The sequence below is a fragment of the Monodelphis domestica genome, chromosome 1, assembly GCF_027887165.1.
Source record: "Monodelphis domestica isolate mMonDom1 chromosome 1, mMonDom1.pri, whole genome shotgun sequence".
NCBI lineage: Eukaryota > Metazoa > Chordata > Mammalia > Didelphimorphia > Didelphidae > Monodelphis > Monodelphis domestica.
Genome location: NC_077227.1, coordinates 192,552,457 through 192,578,181, shown reverse-complemented (window position 1 = coordinate 192,578,181; position 25,725 = coordinate 192,552,457). Strand labels below are relative to the sequence as shown.

The 25,725-nt window shown below is 35.7% G+C and overlaps 1 protein-coding gene across 2 annotated transcripts in view; it reads left to right on the top strand.

The window, feature by feature from the left end:
* Nucleotides 1-25,725, top strand: part of RYR3 (ryanodine receptor 3) — a 793,997-nt gene that overhangs the window by 382,027 nt on the left and 386,245 nt on the right. For both annotated transcript variants that reach the window (XM_056810219.1, XM_056810218.1), the window contains exons 16-17: nucleotides 10,384-10,502; nucleotides 24,848-24,981. In XM_056810219.1, coding sequence (XP_056666197.1) covers nucleotides 10,384-10,502; nucleotides 24,848-24,981 — 253 coding nt within the window. The remainder of the gene's footprint in view (nucleotides 1-10,383; nucleotides 10,503-24,847; nucleotides 24,982-25,725) is intronic.

The window sequence follows — 25,725 nt, the reverse complement described above, 5'->3', positions numbered from 1 at the left end:
TAAATGAGAGACATGAAGGAAGGACTTGGAAAGAGAATGAACAGCTTAGCATAAGTAGTACAAAAATCTTACAAAAACAGCCAACACCATGAAAATTAGAATGAACCAAATTGAAGTTAATGACTCCATAAGACAACACGCAATGTAAAAAGAAAGAAAAGGCTGAAAAATAGAAGGATATTAAGATATTTCACAGCAAAAATAAATGATGTATAAAACAAATAAAGGAGAGAATTTAAGGATCATTGGGCTTACTGAAAGCAATGACTAAAACCAGAGCCTAGACACAAAGGTCTCTTATAACTAGAGAACAAAATGAAAATAGAATCTACTGGTTACCAAAATATAAACTGCCGAGACTAACAGAAGAAGAAATAGAATTCTCAAATAATCCCATAAGAAAAAATCCCCAGGGCCTGATGGATTCACAAGTGAATTCTATCAAACATTCACAGAACACCTAATCCCAATACTATACAAACTATTTGACATAATAAGCAAAGAGGGAGTTCTACCAAACTCCTTTTATGACACAAACATGGTACCGATTCCAAAACCAGGCAAGTCAAAAACAGAGAAAGAAAATTATAGACCAATCTCCCTAATGAATATAGATGCAAAAATCTTAAATAGGATACTAGCAAAAAGATTCCAGCAAGTGATCAGGATGGTCATTCACCATGATCAAGTAGGATTTATACCAGGGATGCAGGGCTGGTTCAATATTAGGAAAACCATTCACATAATTGACCATATCAACAAGCAAACCAACAAAAATCACATGGTTATTTCAATAGACACAGAAAAAGCCTTTGATAAAATACAACACCCATTCTTATTAAAAACACTAGAAAGCATAGGAATAGAAGGGTTGTTCCTAAAAACAATAAACAGTATATATCTAAAACCATCAGCTAATATCATCTGCAATGGGGATAAACTAGATGCATTCCCAATAAGATCAGGAGTGAAACAAGGATGCCCATTATCACGTCTATTATTTGACATTGTACTAGAAACATTAGCAGTAGCAATTAGAGTAGAAAAAGAAATTGAAGGCATTAAAATAGACAAGTAGGAGACCAAGTTGTCACTCTTTGCAGTAGACATGCAAGTAGACATGATGGTCTACTTAAAGAATCCTAGAGATTCAACCAAAAAGCTAATTGAAATAATCAACAACTTTAGCAAAGTTGCAGGATACAAAATAAACCCACACAAGTCATCAGCATTTCTATATATTTCCAACACAGCTCAGCAGCAAGAACTAGAAAGAGAAATCCCATTCAAAATCACCTTAGACAAAATAAAATACCTTGGAATCTATCTCCCAAGACAAACACAGGAACTATATGAACACAACTACAAAACACTCTCCACACAACTAAAACTAAATTTGAGCAATTGGAAAAACATTAACTGCTTGTGGGTAGGACGAGCCAATATAATAAAAATGAACATCCTACCCAAACTTATTTATCTATTTAGTGCAATACCCATTGAACTTCCAAAAAATTTCTTTACTGATTTAGAAAAAAAACATAACAAAATTCATTTGGAAGAACAAAGGATCAAGGATATCCAGGGAAATATTGAAAAAAAATACAAAGGAAGGGGGCCTTGCAGTAATAGATATCGGTATCTATTATAAAGCAGTGGTCATCAAAACAATTTGGTACTGGCTAAGAGACAGAAAGGAGAATCAGTGGAATAGACTTGGGGCAAGTGACCTCAGCAAGACAGTATATGATAAACCCAAAGATCCCAGCTTTTGGGACAAAAATCCTCTATTCGATAAAAACTGCTGAGAAAATTGGAAGGCAGTATGGGAGAGATTAGGTTTGGTTCAACACCTCGCATCCTACACCAAGATAAATTCAAAATGGGTGAATGACTTAAACATAAAGAAGGAAACTATAAGTAAATTGGGCAAACACAGAATAGTATACATGTCAGACCTTTGGGAAGGGAAAGACTTTAAAACCAAGGAAGACTTAGAAAGAGCCACAAAATGTAAAATAAATAATTTTGACTACATCAAATTAAAAAGCTTTTGTACAAACAAAACCAATGTAATTAAAATCAGAAGGGAAGCAACAAATTGGGAAACAATCTTCATAAAAACCTCTGACAAAGGTTTAATTACTCAAATTTACAAAGAGCTAAATCAATTGTACAAAAAATCAAGCCATTCTCCAATTGAAAAATGGGCAAGGGACATGAATAGGCAGTTTTCAGATAAAGAAATCAAAACTATTATTAAGCACATGAAAAAGTGCTCTAAATCTCTGATAATCAGAGAGATGCAAATCAAAACAATTCTAAGGTATCACCTCACACCTAGCAGATTGGCTAACATGACAGCAAGGGAAAGTGGTGAATGCTGGAGGGGATGTGGCAAAGTAGGGACATTAATTCATTGCTGGTGGAGTTGTGAATTGATCCAGGGCAGTTTGGAACTATGCCCAAAGGGCAATAAAAGACTGTCTGCCTTTTTATCCAGCCATAGCACTGCTGGTTTGTACCCCAAAGAGATAATAAGGAAAAAGACTTGTACAAGAATATTCATAGCTGCACTCTTTGTGGTGGCAAAAAAAATTGGAAAATGAGGGGATGCCCTTCAATTGGAGAATGGCTGAACAAATTGTGGTATATGTTGGTGATGGAATACTATTGTGCTAAAAGGAATAATAAAGTGGAGGAATTCCATGGAGACTGGAACAATCTCCAGGATGTGATGCAGAGCGAAAGAAGCAGAACCAGGAAAACATTGTACACAGAGACTGATACACTGTGGTACAATCGAACCTAATGGACTTCTTCAGTGTCAATGCAGTGTCCCTGAACAATCAGCAGAGATCTAGGAGAAAAAAACACTATCCACAAGCAGAGGACAAACTGTGGGAGTAAAAACACAGAGGAAAAGCAACTGCTTGACTACAGGGGTTAAGGGGACATGTCTGAGGAGAGACTCTAAATGAACACTCTAATGCAAATACCAACAACATGGAAATGGTTTTGAATCAAGAACACATGTGAAACCCAATGGAATCATGCATTGGCTATGGGAGAGGTGGGGGCAGGGGGAAGAAAAGAAAATGATCTTTGTCTCCAATGAATAATGTTTTGAAATGACCAAATAAAATATTGTTTAAAAAAAAAAAGAATCTACTGGTTACCTCTTGAAAGAGACCCTGAAATGAAAATTCCCAAGAACCTCATTACCAAAATCTATAGCTTCCGAATAAAAGAAAGAAAATGCTGCAAATAGCCAGAAGGAAAGCATTCAAGTATGGCCAGTACTGCTGTAATTCACGTTTCAAAAAATGCCAACTTGTTCCAACACAATTGACTATTGATACATTAAGGAATATTTTAAAGCATAATATGAATTTTGAGTTTGTTTCTGCAAGAATTCTTCCACGAGAAATAGCAATAGAATTTAGAAAACTACACTACTTTACAATAATTGGCAAGCTGTCACCCTTCCTTGATAAAACAAATTTCAGGTGTCAAAGTAAAGAGGCATATTTATCCTCCTATCTTTTGGCCTAGTAGATGATCTGCATTGTCTTCACAAAGCCTCCCTTCACTGCCTCTGACCCAGTAGCCTGGATTATGCTTGCCTGACTTACTGACTTATTTATACACTACGACCAATTTGGAGTTAAACTGCAGCATTGGCTCAATATTGGGTAAATACTATTATAATAGGCCATGTTAGATCAATTGATGCAGAAAATGCTTTTGGCAAGATACAATATCCATTCCTTTTGGGGAGGGAAAAGCACTAGAAATCATGAGAATAAATATATATTTCTTTACTATAATAAGTAATATCTATCTCAATTGAAAATCCAGCATTATATATAATGGAGGTAAACTAGAAGCCTTTCCAATAAGTAAGAGAGAAAACAAGGATTCTATTATCACCATTACTTACTATTTGATATGATGCTAGATATGTTAGATAGGTGGCAGCTAGGTAACTCGGTAGATTGAAAACCAGACCTGAAGATGGAAGGTCCTGGATTCAAATTTGGCCTCAGACACTTCCCAGCTTTGTGTCCCTGATCAACTCACTTAACCCCTATTGTCTAACCCTTACCACTCTTCTGCCTTGGAAACAAAATACAGTATTGATTCTGAGACCTGAAATAAGGGTTTTTTTTAAAGAAACATTATATATAAGAATAAGAAAATGAACTTGATGGAATAAGCATCCACTATATATATATATATATGTACATACATATATATTGATTTTTGCAGATCAAATCATCTTAAAGAATATTACACAGTCAAAATCATTTAAAGTAACTTCAACTAAGTTGTAAGATATGAAATATACCACATGCAAATTGTCATTTATTTATTTCTATCACCAAAAACACCTAGCAGGAAGAGAGAGAGAAATTTCATTCAGAGTAACTTTAGAGTATATAAAATACTTGAATTTCTAACAACTAATATACAGACACTTACAAATATGAATCTGAAGAAACACTCTCTCTGCATAAATACAGACATAAATAATCAGAGGACTATTAACTACTCATGGTGGGCTGAAAAAATTCATTTATATATTCAATATCCTACCAATTAACCTGCTAAAGTATAGCTTTTTAGAGCCAGAAAAACATAATAAATTCCTCTGAAGGCACAGAAGGACAAGAATCTCAAGGGAAATAAAAAGGAGAGGAGAAAGAGTATAGCAATATTAGATCTCAAACAAACTACAAAAAAGTACCGATCAAAATTGTTTGATACAAGTTAAGAAATAGAGCAGTCTGTCACTAGAATAAGTAAGAATAAATTAAGTAAGAATACAATATGCAAAATAAAACAGGTATAATAGGCTAGTGCTTGATAAACCCAGTGACTCTCTGGATTAAAAATATACTATTTTATTTTCTAAAATGCTTGGAAAACTACAAAACAGCCTGACAAAAACTAGATAATGATGAACATCTATCCACATACCAACATGTGCTCCAAATAAGTACATGACAGATATAAAGGGTTGGGTTATAAACAAATTAAAGTACCGACAAAGAAATTACCATTCAAAATTATGGATTGGGGGAACACTTCAAGACCACAACAAAAGACAGAGAATCAGTCACACAAACACAATACAAGCAAAATTAAAAGAAGGCAAATATATAAGTAGAGAAAAAGTATCGTGCAATAATGTTCTCTGAAAAGTCTCATTTTTCAAATGTATAGGAACTGAGCCAGATTTATAATTTAAAGGAGCCATTCCCCAATTGGTAAATGGTCAAGAGATAGCATCAGGAAACCTCAGAGGGGGGAAAAAACCCAAAACTTTAAATAATAATATGAAAAATGCTCTAAAATTTTATTATCTGTTATTATTATATTATTATATATTATATATAACAATTATTAGCTATTAGAAAAATCCAATTTAAAAAAGAAAAATTTAAAGAAAATTTTAAATTAAAACAACTCTGAGGTTCCATCTCATATAAATCAGTTTGGCAAAACTGATAAAAAAAAAAAAAGGAAAATGGCAGATGTTGGAGGAACAGGGAGAAACAAAAATTAATGTGTTGTTGGCAGAACCGTGAATTAGTTCAACCATTTTTTGCAAGTAACATGGAACTATGCCACCACAGTTACTAAACTATGCATACTCTTTGGACACAGTGATAAGAGAAGTCAAAAGAAAAAGGAAATTATCTCCCAAAAAAATTATAACAGGTCTTTTTTGATGATGAACTGAGGAATGGCTAACAAATTAAGATTATGAATTCAGTGGAATACTACTAATGTAATCTTCATAAGATATGATGAAAGAAGCAGATTCCAAGAAATATGGGAAAGTCCATATGAATTAATGCAGAAAATAAAGTGATCAGAACCAGGAGGGGACCAATTTTATAATAACAATTTATGTAATTATATTAATTCCACCCTCCTGGCCTTCTCTTACTCCCCAACCCAATCTCAATAACAGTTTCTCTCTTTACTTTTAAGCCTCTCCTAACCATCCACTCTCGGAGGTTAGAACTTATTTTGGTTATAGACAAGCCATAACTGAAGTTTCCTTTCCTCTTATTTCCCATTCCCTTCCCCACCTATTTTCCTGTTCAATTGAATATTGCTGCACCAAACTGTAAGTCTCTTCTACCCTTCTTTGACCAGTTTGGATGAAAATGAGCTTCAAGTCCTGCCTGTTCCCTTCCTCTTTCTCTATATAGTCTTCCTCTCAATCATCTCAATTATGTGATATAGTGAATATTCCTGCTTACCTTCCTCTTTTTCTTCACTAACATATCCCATTCCCCTTTTCTTTTCATCTCTTAAAATAATCAAAACATAATAAAGCCACTCTCAGGCCCTCTATTTTATTTAATTCCATTAATGACTTTTGAGGACATTAGGTGACACTTGTCTTAAAATGAAAATTCTCAATCATTATTCATATCCTTTATAGTCTTTTTCAATTACACATTTATATCTTCTGTAGTCTGTTCCAACTTTGAAGTTCTTCATTTGTTAGAACATACCTGAGAGTTTTCACTTTGAGGTTTCCTTTAATATGTTATAAAGGGATTCTTCTTAATTTCACTTTGCCCTCTAGTTCTAATATATCTGAGAACTTTCATTCATAATTTTTAAAAATATCTTATACAGATTCTTTTTATGGTCTTTGTTTCAAGTCCAATGATGTTTACTTCCCCACCCCTTTGATTGAAGCTAATTTTTATGAGGATCTTTATACATTTTCTTCTTTGGGTGGGTCATTTACTTTAGTATTTTTTTGTTTCTCATGATATTAATAATTTATATGTCCATTCTAATTTTCATAAAGTTTGTATCTCTTTTTTACCAAGCTGTTCCTTTTTTCATTTTTTTCATCTAGAATCACAAAATATTTCTATATCATTTCTTCCAAGTATTCTAGTTGACCTCATGGCCAAGCTGTGTTTCACTTTGGGCCTTTGTAAAAATTGTAGTTATTTTTTCTTCTTGGTTTATATCCTTGTTCCATAATAATTCTTTATCATGACTTTTAAAAATTCATATATTCATATATTCATTTTTTAATTTTTATATCCCAAATTGGGATTTTGTGACAGAATGAGGCTTTGTGCACTTCTGTAAGTAATATGGAAAAATTACATGGTTGTGATCTATATTATTTGGAGTCCTGTCACTGCTTTTTCAGGTTATTAAATGCTTTCTTTTTCAGGGATTTCAAGGGTGGCTTGAGAGCTGCAACTTTTCAATAGACTGTAGTTTCTAATTCTCATTTCGGGATTGGAAAGAATAACTGCACTCTTCCAACTCTGTTCTTCAGACCCCTAGTAGATAGTTGTAGGCCTACTCTTTGTCAGTTAGTTAGAAGGTTTTGTAGGTTCAAAGTAACAAAGTTGTAGACTAACCCTTTTTTTTATCATTCTCTGACCTAGTTATTTATGTGGAGACCTTAGTCTATCCATGAGCTAAAACCATCAACCTGCCCATGGGTCAACTCAACAGTATATAGAAATCACCCCCCTCTTTGCAGTTCTTGTCATGGTTCCTCATCTTTTTTCCCCATTCCAGATATACAGGCTGAATTTTTCCTTGCTCCTATGCTAAAGCAACAGAGCTATAAGACTACATTGAGTTCACATTCCCTGCCATTGGTACTTAGATCCAGGCCTCAGCCTGAGTTTGTGAACTGAATTTAATATCTTGTTCGTGGATTACAGCAACCAACTGAACCATAAGGCCACTGCTTAGACCTGAGTCTTGTCATTCAACTGCAATTTCAAACCTTAGTCTACACTGGCTACGTGGCCTTACTCCAGAATTAGGATTGTATAGCTGCTAACTCACTGCTCTTTCTATTCTTTCTCCTTATGTAATCATAGGCCCATTCTCAGGTCCTCTGGTTAAAGACTTTGTGCAAATATTTTCTTGGATGGAATCCCTCTTACAGGCCTCTGGCTATCTCTCTGTGCTTATCTGACCTGTAAAAAAATGAACTGTTTAATTTCTTTTCCTTGGATTTCCTGTTTGCCACTTGGCCAGGCATGCCTTCTTGACCTTTGTTTAAGTAGTTGTGGGAGGAGAGATAGTTGTACTGATTTCTACTATGCCAACTTTTCTGGTATCCCCTTCCTTGCTTCCTTCCTTCTTTCTTCTTCCCTTTGTAAAACTACAACCTAGTTTTCTGTGATACTCTCCTTCCTCTTCTGGATGCAGTTTGTATTTACCTTGCATTCTTTTCTTCCCTTTCTTCTTTTTTTTGGTTCTTTTCTTTTCCTTTTCTTTCCTAATATATCTTCATCTCACTTGTTGCCTTCATTCTTTTATTAGTCAACAGTCCTCTTCCTTTGGTTCCTACTGCTGTATTGTGATATTGAAATCACTTTAAAAGACTGATATATATTAATTTAAGGTTGCCAAGGAATTCACTTACGTAATTCCTAAATGAAACACTCAAGTTAGCTGCCAAATTTTTATGGTGTTTTAATTACAACAGGAGGAAGAAAATATTAGGAGGGAGAGAGAGAGAGAGAGAGAGAGAGAGAGAGAGAGAGAGAGAGAGAGAGAGAGAGAGAGAGAGAGAGAGAGAGAGAGAGAAGGAAAAAGGCAGAGAAGGAAAGAAGGAGAGAAGGAAAGAAGTTAACTCAGAACCACTCTGACTCAGGCTGAGCCAAAGCTGGTTTTAAGGCCTTGGATAGCCAAGGCAGGGAAAGGGATCAATCCTTATCACTCACGTGACCAATCTGAAAGAAAGCAGTCTGCAGGGCTCCTCCATCCTCCCAGGAAGTCCTAAGAACCCCAGAGGCCATTCTCTACCTCACTTCCTGCGTCTTACATGTGCCAATTGTGGCTCAAGTTTGACCTAGGACCACCCAGAGGTCTGTCCTTTTTTTGCACTTATCTGTTGAAGGCCATATTCTCAAATAATTAAATCATGAGTTTGCTGCAGCCCTTCCTAATGTTGTTACACTGTGTAGGCTGGAGAATGTAGTTCCCAAGACCTGATTCTGTTATTTCAAGTATCTCTATTGTTATTGATCAGGAAATAGCTAAATTCAGTCTTCTAAAGAATGGTCTGAATAGGGTGGAGTAGTTTTGGAATTCACAGTATGGGTTTTTTCTTTGTTTCTTTTCTGCTATAAAGAGTACTGAAAAATAACTTTGGAGTGAAAAAGCAAGTGAATCATCATCATTCATTTCCTAAAATGCTTTCTTCATCATAAAATCAAAGACTTGGTAAATATTAAGGTGCACAGATGGGAAAGGCTTTAAACCAAACAGAGGATTTAGTTTTTGATTCTGAGAATAACAAGGCACTACTGAGTAAGGAAATGACATGGTCAGACTTTCACTTTAGGAAGATCATTTAACAGCTAAGTAGCAAATTAATTGGAGAGGGAATGCACTTGTGGTAGGTAAACCAAGTAGTAGGCTATTGCAGATAGTTCAAAGGCGAAGTGATAAGGGCTCAAAATAGGTTGGCAACTGTGTCAAAGGAGAAAAGGAAATTTATATATGAGAGATTTTGCAAAAGTAGAAATGAGAGAATTTGGCAACAAATTAGAAGTTGTGAAGAAGGTAGGGTTTTAAGGGAAAGATAATGAAATCAGTTTTGTATGTATTCAGTTTAAGGTCTCTACAGAACATCCAGTAGGTAGTTGATGCAACAGAAATAAAGCTCAAGAAATCCAAAATGAACAAGATATTGTATAACTGAGAATCTTAAGAACATGATCTTCACAAGACTTTCATTATAAAGTTATAATCTAAAAGTATGAGATTATATTAGGAAGGCAATTTATGTTTAATAATCACCTACCCTCATTAAGGAGCTACGGTAGGTACCTCAGGTACAAGAACAAAGAGAATAGAAGACAGTTTTTGTTTTCAATAAAGCTAGAACTTGTTAAAATTTTTGAAGCATTTCTACCTGCCTGTCATTTACTACAAAGTTGATGACAAAAAGGTCTCAGTTCATGTTCTTTAAAAAACAGATAATCTCTATAACTGAAGTGCCCTAAAGCATTCCCAATAAGCTATAGAAATGTTCTTGCTTACTTCTCATCAAGAAATGTTTTGGTTTAAACAAATAAGAATTTACACTCTCTAGCTGCCTTTTCATGTTTTAATGCACAAAGATTACGCTTTATTAAATGAAGAATTACATTTACCTATACATCACAGGCTAGTTTGCCCCAGGAGATCTAGAGTCCATTATAGATAACTTCATTTTCTGTCTTGAGACATTTAATAGATTTGATAAATTTGATGATATTTACTTTCCCTCAGGCTGCTCTTTCCATTCTCTGTCTTCTAAATTTTATTAAGGACTGCAAGTTATTAAATGTTCAAATGATTTCTATAACTTTTATCTAGGTATTTTGGAAGTATTGCATTGCATCTTGATTGAAAGCCCAGAAGCCTTAAATTTGATATCAGAGGGACACATAAAGTCTATCATTTCTCTTCTGGATAAACATGGCCGAAATCACAAGGTAGGTTTGGAAAGAATGATAAAAAGCAATTTGTGTTGATGTGGTGTCTCTTCCTTCCAGAGGTTCAAAGCACTGTAAGAACTGTCTCTTGGTTACACAGGAAGACAAATTAGCAGGATTCTTTCTTGTTTTCACAAACTATCCAATAAGTCTGTTGTACATCATGATCAGCAAAACAAGTAAGCTTTACCTGAGGTTCTGGCTCCCAGTTTCTTCTTTAGACCTATGGTTTTCTCATCAATGTGGTGCTGTAGAAAGTTAAGGAGAAGTCTGGGATTCAGATCCCACTTTCTGTTCCATTTAACTGTGTGACCCTGAGCAAATCACTTAATCTCTTTGGGCTTCAATCTTCTCACCTATAAAAATAAGATAACAGTATCTGTACCAGGATTGTTGTGAGGTTCATAGCAACTATTTAAAATGCTTAGCAGACTTTAAACTGTTATGTATCAATTGTTACTATGACTTAATAAAGCCCTCAGTATTTTACAAAGTGAAATATACATTGATACAGTACTTTTTCCTATCCTCTTGGTGCTTATTGACAGAAAGACAAAACTTCTACACATGTAGAGAAAGCAGCAGAAAATGAATAGGATAGAACCTCATTATAAAACTAGTTTGTTAGTATACAAATGCAGTTCAAATGGATGAGATCCCATTACAACTCTTTAGCCTGTACCACTAGTGAGATACCACTAACTAAGCTCCATGACACTAAGTTAATTACTAGACCCTTCTGGGCCTTACCTCATCGGTAAGTGGACATGACATTATCTTATCTACCTAAAAGTCAAATAACTAGATCAAATAATTTCCTGCATTGTTTCAAGTTATTAGACTTCTGCTTCCCAGGTGATAAAGACAGACAAAATATTTGCTATTCTATAACATTTCTTATATTTCTATAACACTTTTCTTCTCTCCTACGACTTACTTAAATATATATCATAAGCATCATAAGGAAAGTCATATCAAGAATTGATGGTCAGAATAATATTTATAGATAACAGGTCATTTCATTTTTGTGATCTAGGTTGCACAGTTGGAATAAAACTCAGAGCGAGCCTTCTAAGGGAGCTGAAAGAGATTTGTACTCATAGACCCATGTTTTCTAATCTTACATAAGCCTTTGATGCCATAAATCACAAATATATCTCTGGGGGAAAAGGGAAATGAGCTTCTCTCTGCAGTATTGTTTAGATGATACATAGCATCCTTCGAAAATATGCAAGACATGGACTTGAACACCTGCAACATCACTTGGCAAACAATAGAAAGCAATGTGTGTGATCTCAAATTGCTTTCCCAAATACAATAAATCAAAAATAGGGATGAGGCATAGATTTTAGAATCATTTTTCTCTGCACGCTAATACATTCCTTCCTTCCTGCTAGCTGTGATAGAAATAATTGATATATTCTCAAGTAACACAAACACATAAGCCAATAACTACATACAAACATCAGTGAAGTCTTTTCACTGAGTGCTTACTCTAATAAATGTTTATCTACAGGGACTTTTTTATTATGTCATACAATCTGTATTATAGGTTCTTTCAACCAAAAGCAACAAAAATGTTTAATAGATATTCTTTAGAAGCAAGTTGGTTTATCATCCTTCCCATTTTATAGGAAAAGAAACAATCACCAAAAGCCCAAGTCAAAGTGCTGAAATACATTATTTAAAGAGTTGGTGTGTAGTGAAATATGCAGATTTTAACCATTTCAGATCCTAATTTATATTTTAATATGTCTGGAAACTTGATGAAACCTCAGCCAGATTTATCTTTGTGCTAGAAATGGTACTTAGGGATGTTAAGAGTATAATTTGATTATTTTTATTAGTGGGTTTACAGCAGGAGGTATGACTGTCCAGAATTAATACCCTTTTAAAAGAAAAACCATGTCATGGTATAATTTAAGTTTCAAGGTAAAATGTAATCCCATGTTATCATGGTAGTTATTGTGGTAGCTGTCTGTAGAACCCTCAGTGGTAGAAATTGGTATAAGATCACCACACCAGGACAAATAGTTCTGACAGCTTTTCAATCTAACATATAACATGTAAAAAGATGGTTTCTACCATACTATTTCTGCATAAATGTGTGAACATACACTCCTGCAGATATCTCATTTTTTTATGAACAACACAAAAATGACCAGCCATGATCCTAAGCTTGAACATCTATGTACTGCTTTTTTCTGTTCCAGCCTCCCAAGAGTTTCTGACTTAAATCTTGAATTTTTCACTGATATCTTGTGGTTCAGTACCAAAAGTTTTTTAGACTTATAGGTATCAAACTCTGGTGGTCTTTCTGAACAATACACCCCTTTCCATGGAAATCACTATTGCTTCCTCCAAAGCAGGGTCAAATTTGAAATAATATGTTTGTAGGTAAAGAAGAAATTATGAAAGAAAAAAGACTTAAGGTGGAGAAACAATGTTCTATTGGACATATAAAGAGCAAGAATTCATTCATTAATCTCATATTGGTATACTTTAATATCTTCAATATACAAATGAGGAATTGATGCAGAGAGGTGAGAAGTTCTTTCAAAGAGTAATGGGTTTGGAGTTAGAGAGCCAGGATTTAGGTGCTGGTGCTACTGCTCACTTGCTATATAACCTTGGGAAAGTCATTTCACTTTTTTGTACTTTATACCTTTGAATGTAAAATGGGATTGATGACAACTGCTCTATTTCTCTCATTATTTTATATATATGATAAATACTTAAGTACCTGTTGTACACAAAGCTAGGTGCAAGGTATGATAAAAAGCTTAGATGTGACACAGTACTCATCTTCATGGAGTTTATAGTCTAGTATTAAATTGTTAGATACCCATGTAATGTTTTTTATTATACTTAAGTTTATCAGAGAGTTATAAAACTAAGTTCTATATGAGGGGGAAGGAGAGAGTAGGTATTTATATAGTGCCTACTATATGCCAGGTATTATACTAAGAATTTTATAAATATTACCTCTTTGATCCTTTTTTCTATGTAAAATGATCAGATTGAATTTTTAATGTTGATATGCAACATACAGCAAAAGAATGTAACAATTGTTTAGAAAATCAGATTGTCCTAATACTTTGGCAGAGAAAGGAACCAATACAGTACTAAATTAGATTATGAATATAATATGTTATTTTAAGTATATTGTGTAAGTATGATTGTTCACCATGAAGACTAGATGCTTTTGCAGTATAATCCCCACATTTCTTTTCCTACTCTCCTTAAATACTATAAGCTCTCTCATCCTCGATTTCCAAAAGGTAACATTTTTTAGGAAGACACTGAATAGTAATTTTTCCACTCATTCTTTGTTCCTCTCATTGTGGACATGAAATGTCATTTATTATCTACTAACGTCATAGACTCTCCATTTGTTTTGGGAATCACCAATATCATTTCTTTGCTAAAAATGTGAAATGAAAGATACTGCCAGTCTTGTGAACTTTAGTGTTGCTGTGAAGATAGTGTCACATTCAATCTGATTTGAATGTAATTATTCTCAGTAAAATAAATCTGGGAAGAAAGAAATAGTAGTGATCCAACTTGAAATGGGTTTCCTAAATGCAATATCTATACCAGCTAGTAAAGGTCTAAAACCACCAAATTGACAAGCTGTAGCCAAACCAAGTTTAAATGCTTTTCTCATAAGGAAATCTCCAACACCTCTATTGAAAATGTTCCATTTTCTCAGGATGGCATTAGTGAAGGCTCTTCAGTTTTGTATCTTCCATCCACTTTGAATACAGAGATAAAACTTGACTTTGAAAATTTACAGTCCTCAGCTCCAGTGTATTAAGAAACATGTTACAAATGGAATTTCTTTCTTCAGCAGTTGGAGCCATCTTTAATAAGGATGTGGAAGGCAGTCTTCTTCCCCTTATTCAATTCTGTTTGCTTAAAGAGTTCCCCTTCCTTTGGACTTTTAAGGACTATTTGATTTATAAAACCTGACCTCTTTCTTGTAATCTTAGAGAACTGCCAGTGTCAAGTGACTCCATATAATCCTAAAGACATTTTTTCTTTTGGTCTAGACACCTTAATTTTTTACTTCATTTTTAAAAGGCCTCTTTATCCAGAAAAATTCCTTCATTCCTCTCTGTGCAGGAATCGGGCATGAAACCAACTCCATTATTTCAACCTCAAATAAGAGGGAAAAACTCTATACAACAACTAAATAGCTAGCACTTACATAATACCTTGAAATTTTCAGGATACTGTATTTATAGTATAACATTAGATCCTCACAAAAAATGTGTTAGGTGCTATTATTACCCACATTTTAAGGAGGAGGAACAAGAGACCAGGAGATACTAAGTGACTTGTACAACGTCACACTGGTTATATGTCTAAGGTGGTATTTGAACTCATTGCTTCCTAATTCCAACTACAGAGGCCTTTATTATTATACCACCTATTTAGCTGCAAGATCTTGAAATATAATATTCTAAAGGGCAAAATATGTAGACTTAAAACCAATAATAACTTATCCTACAATACTGAATATAATCTTTGGGGGAACTAAATGGATCTTTCTTAGAAGAGACAACTTTCAGACATTGCTGATGAAAACACCAGAATAGGAAATGAAAATGTAAGAGTGAAGAGAAACCTGGAAAATCAAAGTTATTTAGGAGAATGATCTGGCAAATGGGGAGTTGAATACTTTACATATATACACACAAATATACACACAGATTTTCATGTGAAAATACATCATGCACTGAGGAGCAGTCAGGTATAGGGAGAGAGGTTATTAAAGTGGAAAGAAATGAATATTGGAGATGGAACAGTGACAAGGAAAAAAAAAACTTCATGGCCCAATGGATAAAGGGAAGAGAAAGAATTAAAAAAATTGATTCAAAGTGGAGGGTGGGGGGGTCCATCAGTTGTGAAATAGATGGACAAATTGTAATGGAATAGAGTATTGTTGTACTGTTATTCAGATGATATGACTTTACATTCAGAATCCTTGAGGGTTAACTAAAAAAATAGTCAAAACAATTAACAACTTCAGAGTTGTAGGATATAAAATAAACACAGACAATTCATCAGCATTTCTATATATTACCAACAAAACATAGCAGGAAAAAGCAGAAAGTTCCATTTAAAATAACTATAAAATGCGTCCTAGTCTCTCTTCCAAGACACATATAAGGATTGCATAAACACAATTACTAAACACTCTTCACACAAATAAAGACAGATCTAAATAACTGGATAAATATTACTACTCATCAATATACTGAATCAATATAATAAAAATGACAGTATTATCTAAATTGACCTATTTATACAGTGCTATGCCAATAAAACAACTAAAGAACTACTTTATAGAGGTAGAAAAAACTAATAACTAAATTCATGTGAGAGAACAAAAGTCAAGAATATCAAGAGAATGAATGAAAAAAAATGGGAGAAGTCCAGAACTAGGTCTCAAAATATACTATAAAACCGATATCAAAATAATTTAGTACTGGATAATAGAGTGATTGATGGATGGAACAAATTCAGTACATAATATACAGAAATAACTGAGCACACTTACTTTTTATAAACTTAAAGATCTCAGCTATTAGGGTAATAACTCAATATTTGATAAAAACCTTCTGGGAAAATTGGGAATGGGTCTGGTAGAAACTGGATGTAGACCAACATCTCATACCATATACCAAGACAAGCTCTAAATCAGTACATGATTTAAAAATAAGTTGCATCATAAGCAAATTAGTGAAGCATGAAAGAAATTGTCTGTTAGAACAGTGGATAGGAGAAGAATTCATGATTGAATAAGAGATAGAAAAGATCATAGGATATAAAGTGAAAAAATTTTGATGGTGTAAAATTAAGTTTTTGTACAAATAAAAATGCTAAAAATGCAGCTACGATTAGAAGAAAAGCAGGAAACTGGAAGGTGGATCTTTGTAATAATTTTGGATTCATTTTTCAAATATATAAAGAACTGAGCCAAAATTTTAAGAATGATTGACATTTCCCAATTGATAGATTATCAAGGAATTTGAACAAGAAGACTTCAGTGGAAGAAATCAAAGCTACCAATAGTCATGTAAAATGGTTAAAATAACTAATAATTTTAGTAATGTAAATAAAAAAAGCAATGAGGTAACACCTCATATCTTTCAGTATGGCTAACTATGACACTAACCAGCTTTGTGACCCTGGGCAAATCACTTAATCCTATTTACCTCAGTTTCCTCATCTGTAAAATGAGCTTGGAAAGGTAATGGCAAGCCATTCCACTATTTTTGCCAAGAAATGGGCTCAGCCAAACAATGACATGACAGAAATAGAAAACGACAATGTTAGAGAAAATGTGGAAAATATGTACACTAATGCACTGTTGGTGAAACTGTGAACTAGACCAACCATTTTAGAGATTAATTTGAAACTATACCCCCTAAATTTAAAATTATGCATGTTATTTGACCCAAGAATAAAACTCCTAGGTCTATATCCCAAAGAGATAAAAAAAGGAAAAATTTCATAAGTACAGAATGTTTATAGTAGTCTTTTTTGTGGTAGCAAAGATTTGGAGACTGAGGGTATGTCCATCAAGTGGGGAACAAGTTATGGTATAGTAATGTGAAAGAATAATATTGTACTATAAGAAGTGATGAAGGGGGTGGTTTCAGAAAAACTTAGGAAGACATGAAATGATGCAAGTGAAATGAGCAAAACCAGGAGAATAATTTATATTGTAACAATATTATAAAATTAATCAACTGTGAAAGATTAAATAACTTTGATCAGCACAGTGACCCACCAGTATTACAAAGGTTTCTTGATGAAAAGAGGAACTTTTCCAGAGAGAACCAATAGACTCAGAGTGCAAACTGAAAAATATTTGTCTCCTCTCCTTCCTTCTTCCCTTCCTTCCTCTTTTCCTAATATGGAAATTTTTGTTTTGCCTCACTTCATATTTGTAATGAGTTTTCTATTTCTTGCCTTTTTAATGAATAGAAGAGGGGGCAACAGGAGTATCTGGAACTGGAAATAATACAAAATTAAACTTTAAAAAATTCCAAAAACACTTTTAAGGGAAAAAATGAGAAACAATTTGAAAGACATAAGAACACTGATCAATATGATGACCAACACTATCTCCAGAGGTCTTATGTATGATGAAGAATATTACCCACCTCCTAACAAAGAGGAGACAGAAAAATGAAATAAAGATACTGATTTTTAGATCTGTCCATTCTGTGAATTTGCTTTGCCTTACATTGCTTATTTGTTATAAGGTTCCTTCCTCCTTTATTATTATTTTTTAAACCCTTACCTTCCATCTTGGAGTCAATACTATATATTGGCTCCAAAGCAGAAGAGTGGTAAGGGCTAGGCAATGGGGGTCAAGTGACTTGCCCAGGGTCACACAGCTGGGAAGTGTCTGAGGCCAGATTTGAACCTAGGACCTCCCGTCTCTAGGCCTGGCTCTCAATCCACTGAGCTACCCAGTTGCCCCCCTTCCTCCTTTTTTAAAAACTGGTATAGGAAGAGAGAGGGAGCTAATAATAGTAATACTCCACCCTCAAAAAAGTACCACGAAAACATCTTTATGATGCCAATAAGAAAATCCCAATAAAGTTTTGAAAGTAATAGGTTTAAGGGCAATCAGGTAAAACAGAGGATAGAGTGTCAGGGTTGGAGTTGAGGGGAATGGGGTTCAAATCTGGTCTCAGACACTTCTTAGTAATATGACCTTGGGCAAGTCATTTAATCCCCATTGCCTAGCCCTTGCTTCTCTTCTGTCTTAGAATTGATACTAAGACAGAAGGTAAGAGCTTTAAAAAAGTAAAGTATTTATAAATATAACAGAAAGTACTGTGAAGCTGAAATCCATTATTTTATATATAGTCCTTATTTTGTGTTCTCTTGTATATATGGAAGTTCTCTCTTTTTTGGTGTTTAAAATAAAAGAATTAAATAAATTCTCAGTGAGGGTAGAGTAGAATTCTTAAGCAGTATTAAAGGCTCAGCTGATGTTTGTAATTGGTGAAATCAACTCTCTGCCTGAATAATGTGGTTAAGGTCAGATACAATATCATATATTATAGTGGTAGTCTCTCGGTGACCGAGAATGACAATTGTCTTTGTGCATTATCATCTATTGATGTACCCTCATGTGGCTTTGGAGTCCAAAGGCTGAGGCGCAGAGTTTGTGGCACATGGGGCCTGGGACGCCAGCTGTTATGGGAGGTGCGGCTGTGGCCTGGTGTCGGCGTTCACATGCAGCAGCAAGACGTCGACGTTGCTCATCTTCAAAGGTGATGGCGGCATGGTTAATGTGGGATCACCAGCTGCTTCTGTCAGAGGCAGCGAGTTCTAGTTGCTTTGGTGTAATGCCAGCCCACCTCAAGTTGTACTTTAGCTGATCCTTGAATCTTTTCTTTGGTCGGCCTTGTTTCCTGAGTCTAGCTGACAGTTCACCATAGAATACCTGTCTTGGTATTTGCTGTGGGTCCATGCGGATGACGTGTCCAGACCATCGTAGATGGGTTTGGAGGACCAGGACTTCGATGCTGGTGGAGTTGGCTCTGTCGAGGACTTCCTGGTTGGTGATTCGGTCCTGCCATCAGATCCTCATGATTGACCGGAGAGAGCGTTGGTGGAATTGCTCCAGCTGTTTCATGTGTTTCCGGTACAGTGTCCATGTCTCACAACCGTACAGGAGCGAGCTGAGGACCACTGCGTTATACACTTTGAGCTTCATTGCAGTGCTTACACCGCTGTGTTGGAGGACTTTGCAGCACAGCCACCCAAGTGCCTGGCTGGCCTTTTGGATCCTGGCATTAATCTCGTGGTCTAGGGACCCATCGTTGGCGATGGTGCCACCCAGGTACTTGAAAATGTTGACGTTAGAAAGCTGCGTGCAGTCGTTTGTAATGCACGGCTGGTTAGTTGGTCTCCCTGGTGCAGGTTGGAACAGCACCTCTGTTTTGCTGAGGCTGATAGTCAGGCCAAATAGTTTTGTTGTGGTAGAGAACCTGTCCACGATGGTTTGGAGATGATTTTCTTGGTGGGCCATGAGAGCACAGTCATCTACAAAGAGAGCTTCCAGGATGAGTCTCTCTGTTGTCTTTGTTTTTGCAGTCAGGCGGCAAAGGTCAGATAGTGAGCCATCCAGTCGGTATTTGATGTAGATGCCCAAGTCTAGATCCATCACAGCATGTCATAATACTTGGGTGAAAAATAGGTTGAATAGTACTGGAGCGAGGACACAGCCTTGTTTCACGCCATTGGAGATGTTGAAGCGATCGGAAGTCTCTCCACCAGATAGGACTTCCCCTGTCATGTTGACATGAAAGAGCTGGATCAGTTTGACGAATTTTGCTGGGCAACCGAGCTTGCTAAGGATCACCCACAATGCATCCCTGTTCACTGTGTCGAACGCCTTTGTCAGGTCTATGAAGACAATGTAGAGACTCAGGTTCTGCTCAAGGCATTTTTCCTGCATTTGCCTCACTGTGAAGACCATGTCAATGGTGCTGTGATCTGGTCAGAATTCAGGCAGGTTCTGCTCTGAAACAGATGACAGGAGTCTGTTGAGTATAACACGGGTGAGGATCTTTCCAGCAGTGGAGAGTAGTGAGATGCCTCTGTAGTTGTCACAGGCTGCTCATGAGCCTTTGTTCTTGTATAGGGCTACAATGGAGGCATCTCTGAGTTCTGGGGGCATGTCTTCCTCTTCCCATATGCTGGTCAGCACTATGTGGAATGCCTGGAGTGCCTTTCCATTTAAGGCCTTGTACACCTCGGTTGGGATCCCGTCTTTACTGGATGCCTTGCCTGCACTCATTTGTTTAATGGCTTTTTGGACTTCCTCTATTGAAGGAGGGATGTCAAGTTGTTCAATGGTGCAATTTTAGGGGATCTGGTCAAGGGCGCTTTGGTCGACTGAAGAGGGTCGGTTGAGAAGCTGACTGAAGTGTTCTTTCCACCTGTTGCTGATGCCCTTTTTTATCTTTTATGAGAGTGTCACCAACAGAGGATAGCAAGGGAGTGGTGGTGGGTTTTAATGGCCCATAGACAGTCTTGAGGGCACTGAAAAATTATTTGTAGATTTTTGTATTAGCAAACCACTGGATTTCTTCTGCCTTTTTTGGGGGGGAGGTGTATGGGGTGCTCAGGGAGGGGTAGTATCTCTGGTATGGAGGGCTTGTCGTGCCCTCCTAGGGCAGCTCTCTAGCCTCTGACCCCCACCTGACACCCAGCTCTCACTTGTGGCTCCCAGTAGCTGCTAGCATGTGGCAGCTGCCACACCCTGGGCAACAGCTTCCACAGGCCGGCTAAACCTTGTGAGGGTAGCCATCGTGTCGTAGACCCCTGGTGAACCAGGGCTTTGCTCACCCAGCATGTGAAGACTGCTTCGGCTGAACAGACAGACGAAACCAATAAAAAGTTTCAACGGCTGAGAGGGCGACGCAGCAAAGCACTGTGGAGTGATTAGAGCGTGTTGGAGCACAAAGGACAACATGGCCATCCAATGCAGCTGAGGAAGTATCATGTATTAAGTGCTTTGTAAAATATAAAGTGATACATACAAACTACTATTATTAATGTGAGGCAACATGGAATATTGACTATAGAGAGAAATCAGAAAGACCAGGTTCAATTCTTGCCTCTAACACATTATAGCTAGATAATCATGGGTAAATCATTTAACCTTTCAGTTCCCAAAGCAACATGTTAAGACTATTGGTGGTTGATGAACTGCTAGTTTGCAGTCGTAGAACTTTTCAAATAGGAAGTTCCTAACATTAATAGAATCACAAGTTCAGACTGTAAGATATATATCTTTTTCAGATATAAAAGTCCTGGGATAAATCACTATATTGCTGTTGGCATTTTACATTTTATACTTTGTAGAATTAAACAACTGCATATGTAATTTTAAGTGAAAAATTTTTAGGAAATAAGATAGCTTTATTGAAAGCATCTTAAGGCCATTATAATTGGAGATAAGTTGTTTAGCACAATGCTGGGCACATAGTAGGCATTTAATACATGCTTATTGACTGATAGATTTTCCATTTTCTTCCCCATCCTATTCACTTGCTCTTGTTACCATCACATAAAATCATCTAAGTAGCATTTTAAAATAATCTCTTTACTCATTTTACTCTATTTGTAATGCATGTTCCCTAGCTTTGGATCATTAAAAGATGAGAACTGTAAAGAAGAAGGTGTTAATATTTATCAGCAACAATTTTACTCAAGCTACTTCTCCTAGATAATTGGGGAAATGACTATGTGTTGATTATTCTTATGAGCCCATCTGCTTTCTGACTGAATGAATGAATCACAAATCTCTAAATTAGAAGGAATATTAGAGAATATCTAATCCATTCCATACCTAAACAAGAATCCTTTCTACCCCACTGCTAACATCTAGACTTTGCATGAAGATTTCTACTGAGGGACAAACCACTAGGACTTGAGGCATCCCATTTTACTTTTAAATACCTTAAATTGTAGGAAATTTGCTCTTATCATTTCATGTTTGAAATTTTTAGGGAAAGGGAAGGGAAATTTTTATCTTACAACATACCATTCATTGTGTGAAGTGCTTTACAATTATTATTTCATTTGATTCTCATAACAACCTGCAAAGTAAGGACTCTTATTATCCCCATGATGTGACAGTGAAAATGAGACTAACAAAGGTCAAGTGACTTGCTCAGGATCACACAGCTAGGACATTTCTAAAGACCAAATTTGAAATCTGGTCTTCTGACTTCAAGTTCAGCATTCTGTACACTTCTCCACCGGCTGCATCAGTTTTTATCCATTTGCTCCTAATTTTTGTCTTCTGTAATAAATTGGGAAATAACAATTTTTCACATACTTAAAGGTATCATGTCCTTTTAAAATATCCTTTAGCATAAACATACTTATTTCCTTCAATTGTCATTAGATCAGGTAGGCTATTTTGGTTGCCATATTCATTAAATTCATTCAATAAACATTCCTTAAGATACACCCAAACTCAAAATTCCTTGCTTTGGTGCTAAGTAAACAAAGATGATAGGAAACATCTGCACTGATAAGTCAGTATAAAAATTGTTCTTAAGAACTAATTTGGAAGAGAAAGCACTTGCAATTAGCATATATAGCCCATGTTTTTCTACCCCTTCTTTAAATTATCAATGCCCTTCCTAAATATTTTGACCAAAACTTAACATAGTGTTCCAGATGTGGTCTGCATGTTGTCAACCTTCTTGTCATTAACATTATACTTCTCAATGCAACCTAAGATCGGGTAGGCTATTTTGGTTGCCATATTCATTAAATTCATTCAATAAACATTCCTTTAGAGGCACCCAAACTCAAAATTCCTTGCTTTGGTGCTAAGTAAACAAAGGTGATAGGAAGCATCTGCATTGATAAGTCAATATAAAAATTGTTCTTAAAAAAAGAACTAATTTGGAAGAGAAAGCACTTGCAATTGTGAAGGGAAGATATGGAAAGAAGTGTCAATAATAATAATGATAAGAGTGTTCAGTATCACTGAGAAGGGGAGAGTAAGAAAGTCAAGGTAGGAGTTTATTAATCATTGAAGAATGAAGAACAAATTTAAGTAGTATCATCATCCCTGAGAGTTCAGTCTCAGGATAGAGTCCTCTCAGAACATCAGCCTGGTATTATCTGGAAAACTGGAGGTGGGGAAGATAGAGTAGGCTCAGGTGAGGCAGCTGTTGGAAGTAGAATTCCATGGAAGTAGAATCCCATGAGCGTTGAGGGGGTGGCCCAAAGGAACATGATAGAATGGCTGGCCAGAGAGGGAGGAACTAGGATATTACACCAATTCCTTGGTAGGCTAACACCCAGGATTAAACTGATTCCACAGAACAACCCAGGCAAATTAGTGTGGGGTTAAGCCATTAGGCAGAATTACAGGGGATGCTCTGCCTTCTCTTAGTACCTGTCTCTCCAGTCAATATCCTGTTTTGTTTTGTTTTGTTTTGTTTTTTAGGATAGAATGACCTTGTCTCCCAAAGATCAGGGTTTTGTTTTTGTTTTTGAGGGGGAATGGGAATTTATATTCATTCTTTAGCTAATCAAAGAAAATGCCTTCCACTAAAACTGAGAGTCATGCTTAAAGATTATGTATGCTTGCAGCACAACCCCACTGAGCTATGAATTTGTTGCAGAGTGCATTTTTTCCTTTTCCTTATTGTATATAATTTAAGTTCAACTTTTACTTTGACTGTTACAGCAAATCTTTTGCCATTCTTTCCCTCAAAGGCAAAAGATAGGAAAGTAAGTACTTGATAAGCTAGATGAAGGTAATATTTAATATCCTGACTATTTAAGGCCCTTTCTTAAAATTAGAAAGTATTTTTTGGATTTCACCTTTCTATAGTTGATATATTTCACTGAGCTGGTATAGTAAGATCTCAGCAATAAATGGCCTCTGCCATTCTTTTCTCCTATCTCATCAATATTCTTCCTACTTGTCTGTCGTGCAATTCAGGAAGGCATACAAAAAATTGATTTGTAAGAATTAGAGATACAAATGCTACTAATATTATATATATTTACTTATCTTCATTAAGTATTGAGTTTTGAATGACTTATGAACAATTAAAATATAGATCTTCTACCTCTTCACTGGTGGAAAGTGACTTACTATTGGCATTATTAATCAGGTGATTGGTACACTTGCATCTGGAGGAAAGGAAGAATTGCCCTTAATTCAGCATAGTTTATTCCTTTGTGACTGAAGAACTAAGTTTGAGTAAAACAATGTGAGAATGAAATAATACAATTTTATACATGATAGCTAGTCTAAACTCCAAGAACTCATTTCAAGTTTCCACACATTTCCAACTCTAACATACTGTGATCCTAGAAATCACCTTCATCATAATATTATGCTATGCTAGGAGACTCCAGCTCCATATATGGTCTTTGCATGCTTTTCATTCACCATTAGTTTTTTTTTAACTTACTGGACTTAACACAGACACACTATAAATCAATCTAAGCAAGCCCTTAGACTTAGTAAGAAAATACAATTGTTATAATAAACCAGTTTAGTTCTGAAGGAGTGAGGAAATGCAATAATGTGGCTGAGAGCAGAAAAGAATCCTCTGGGTACTTTTCACTGATAAGTGAACAGCCTTTCACTTTTACATTCACTTTTGTGATTTCCCCAAGTCCCAATTCAGAGACTTCTTAGCATATCTTCTTACCTGTTAGAAAAGTATTGTAGTGGCTCATTTCTAGATCTTATGATGGTTTTTTAGATTTCTTTTCCATATTCACTGTCTCTGGGGATTTTTATTGAGTCTGTATCATTGCAGGTTCTTGATGTACTTTGCTCTCTCTGTCTTTGTAATGGGGTTGCAGTAAGAGCCAACCAGAACCTAATCTGTGACAACCTGCTGCCCCGAAGGGACTTGCTTCTACAGACCAGGCTGATTAATGATGTGACAAGGTAGGATTATTATTGTGTTGTTGAGCACTATACCTGACCTTATCTGGACCATAAGGGCAGTGGGGGAGATAGACCTCTCTTCTCTTGGAATTTATATAGTATAGAAGGGCATTCTCAATCTTCTCTGCCCCAACTGTAGATCACTAAAAATGATATGTACAGTATTCTTTGGTCCTGGACATGTTTCTGGCTTTTCCTAGTTGACCATTATATATGGACTGTTTATAACATATATTTAAGTTGAATGTTTTAAGATAGTTTGCCTAGTCAAGACTCTGAGGGTTCAGGATACTTAATATGAGGATAAAAATGTATTCTTTAGAGTCCTCAGGAATTGAAGACTATGTACAGCCACAAAGTAAATTCATCTTACAAATCATTTCTATGGGCAAACTATATGGAAATCTATAAAAATTACTTATTGTAACTCTTTATATGCATTGATTGTCTTGAAAATATCAACTAGTTTTAAATGCTTGACACAATTATGAAATGCAGCACCAGGCAACTTGGTAATCAATTGTTCTTTATTCTATGTGCCAGGTTCACTTAATAGTTTAATCCTAGGTCCTATAAACCCCTGATTACTCCTGACTAAATGTTCATGTGTTCTTTCTTTTCTTAGTCAAGGATCAGAAAAAAAAATTCCATCTTAATTACACTGAAAATATAAAGTCACCCAGTTGCATGTAGAGAACAACCAAACAAGCTTACTTAAGGATGTAGAAAGTATTATGTAGATTC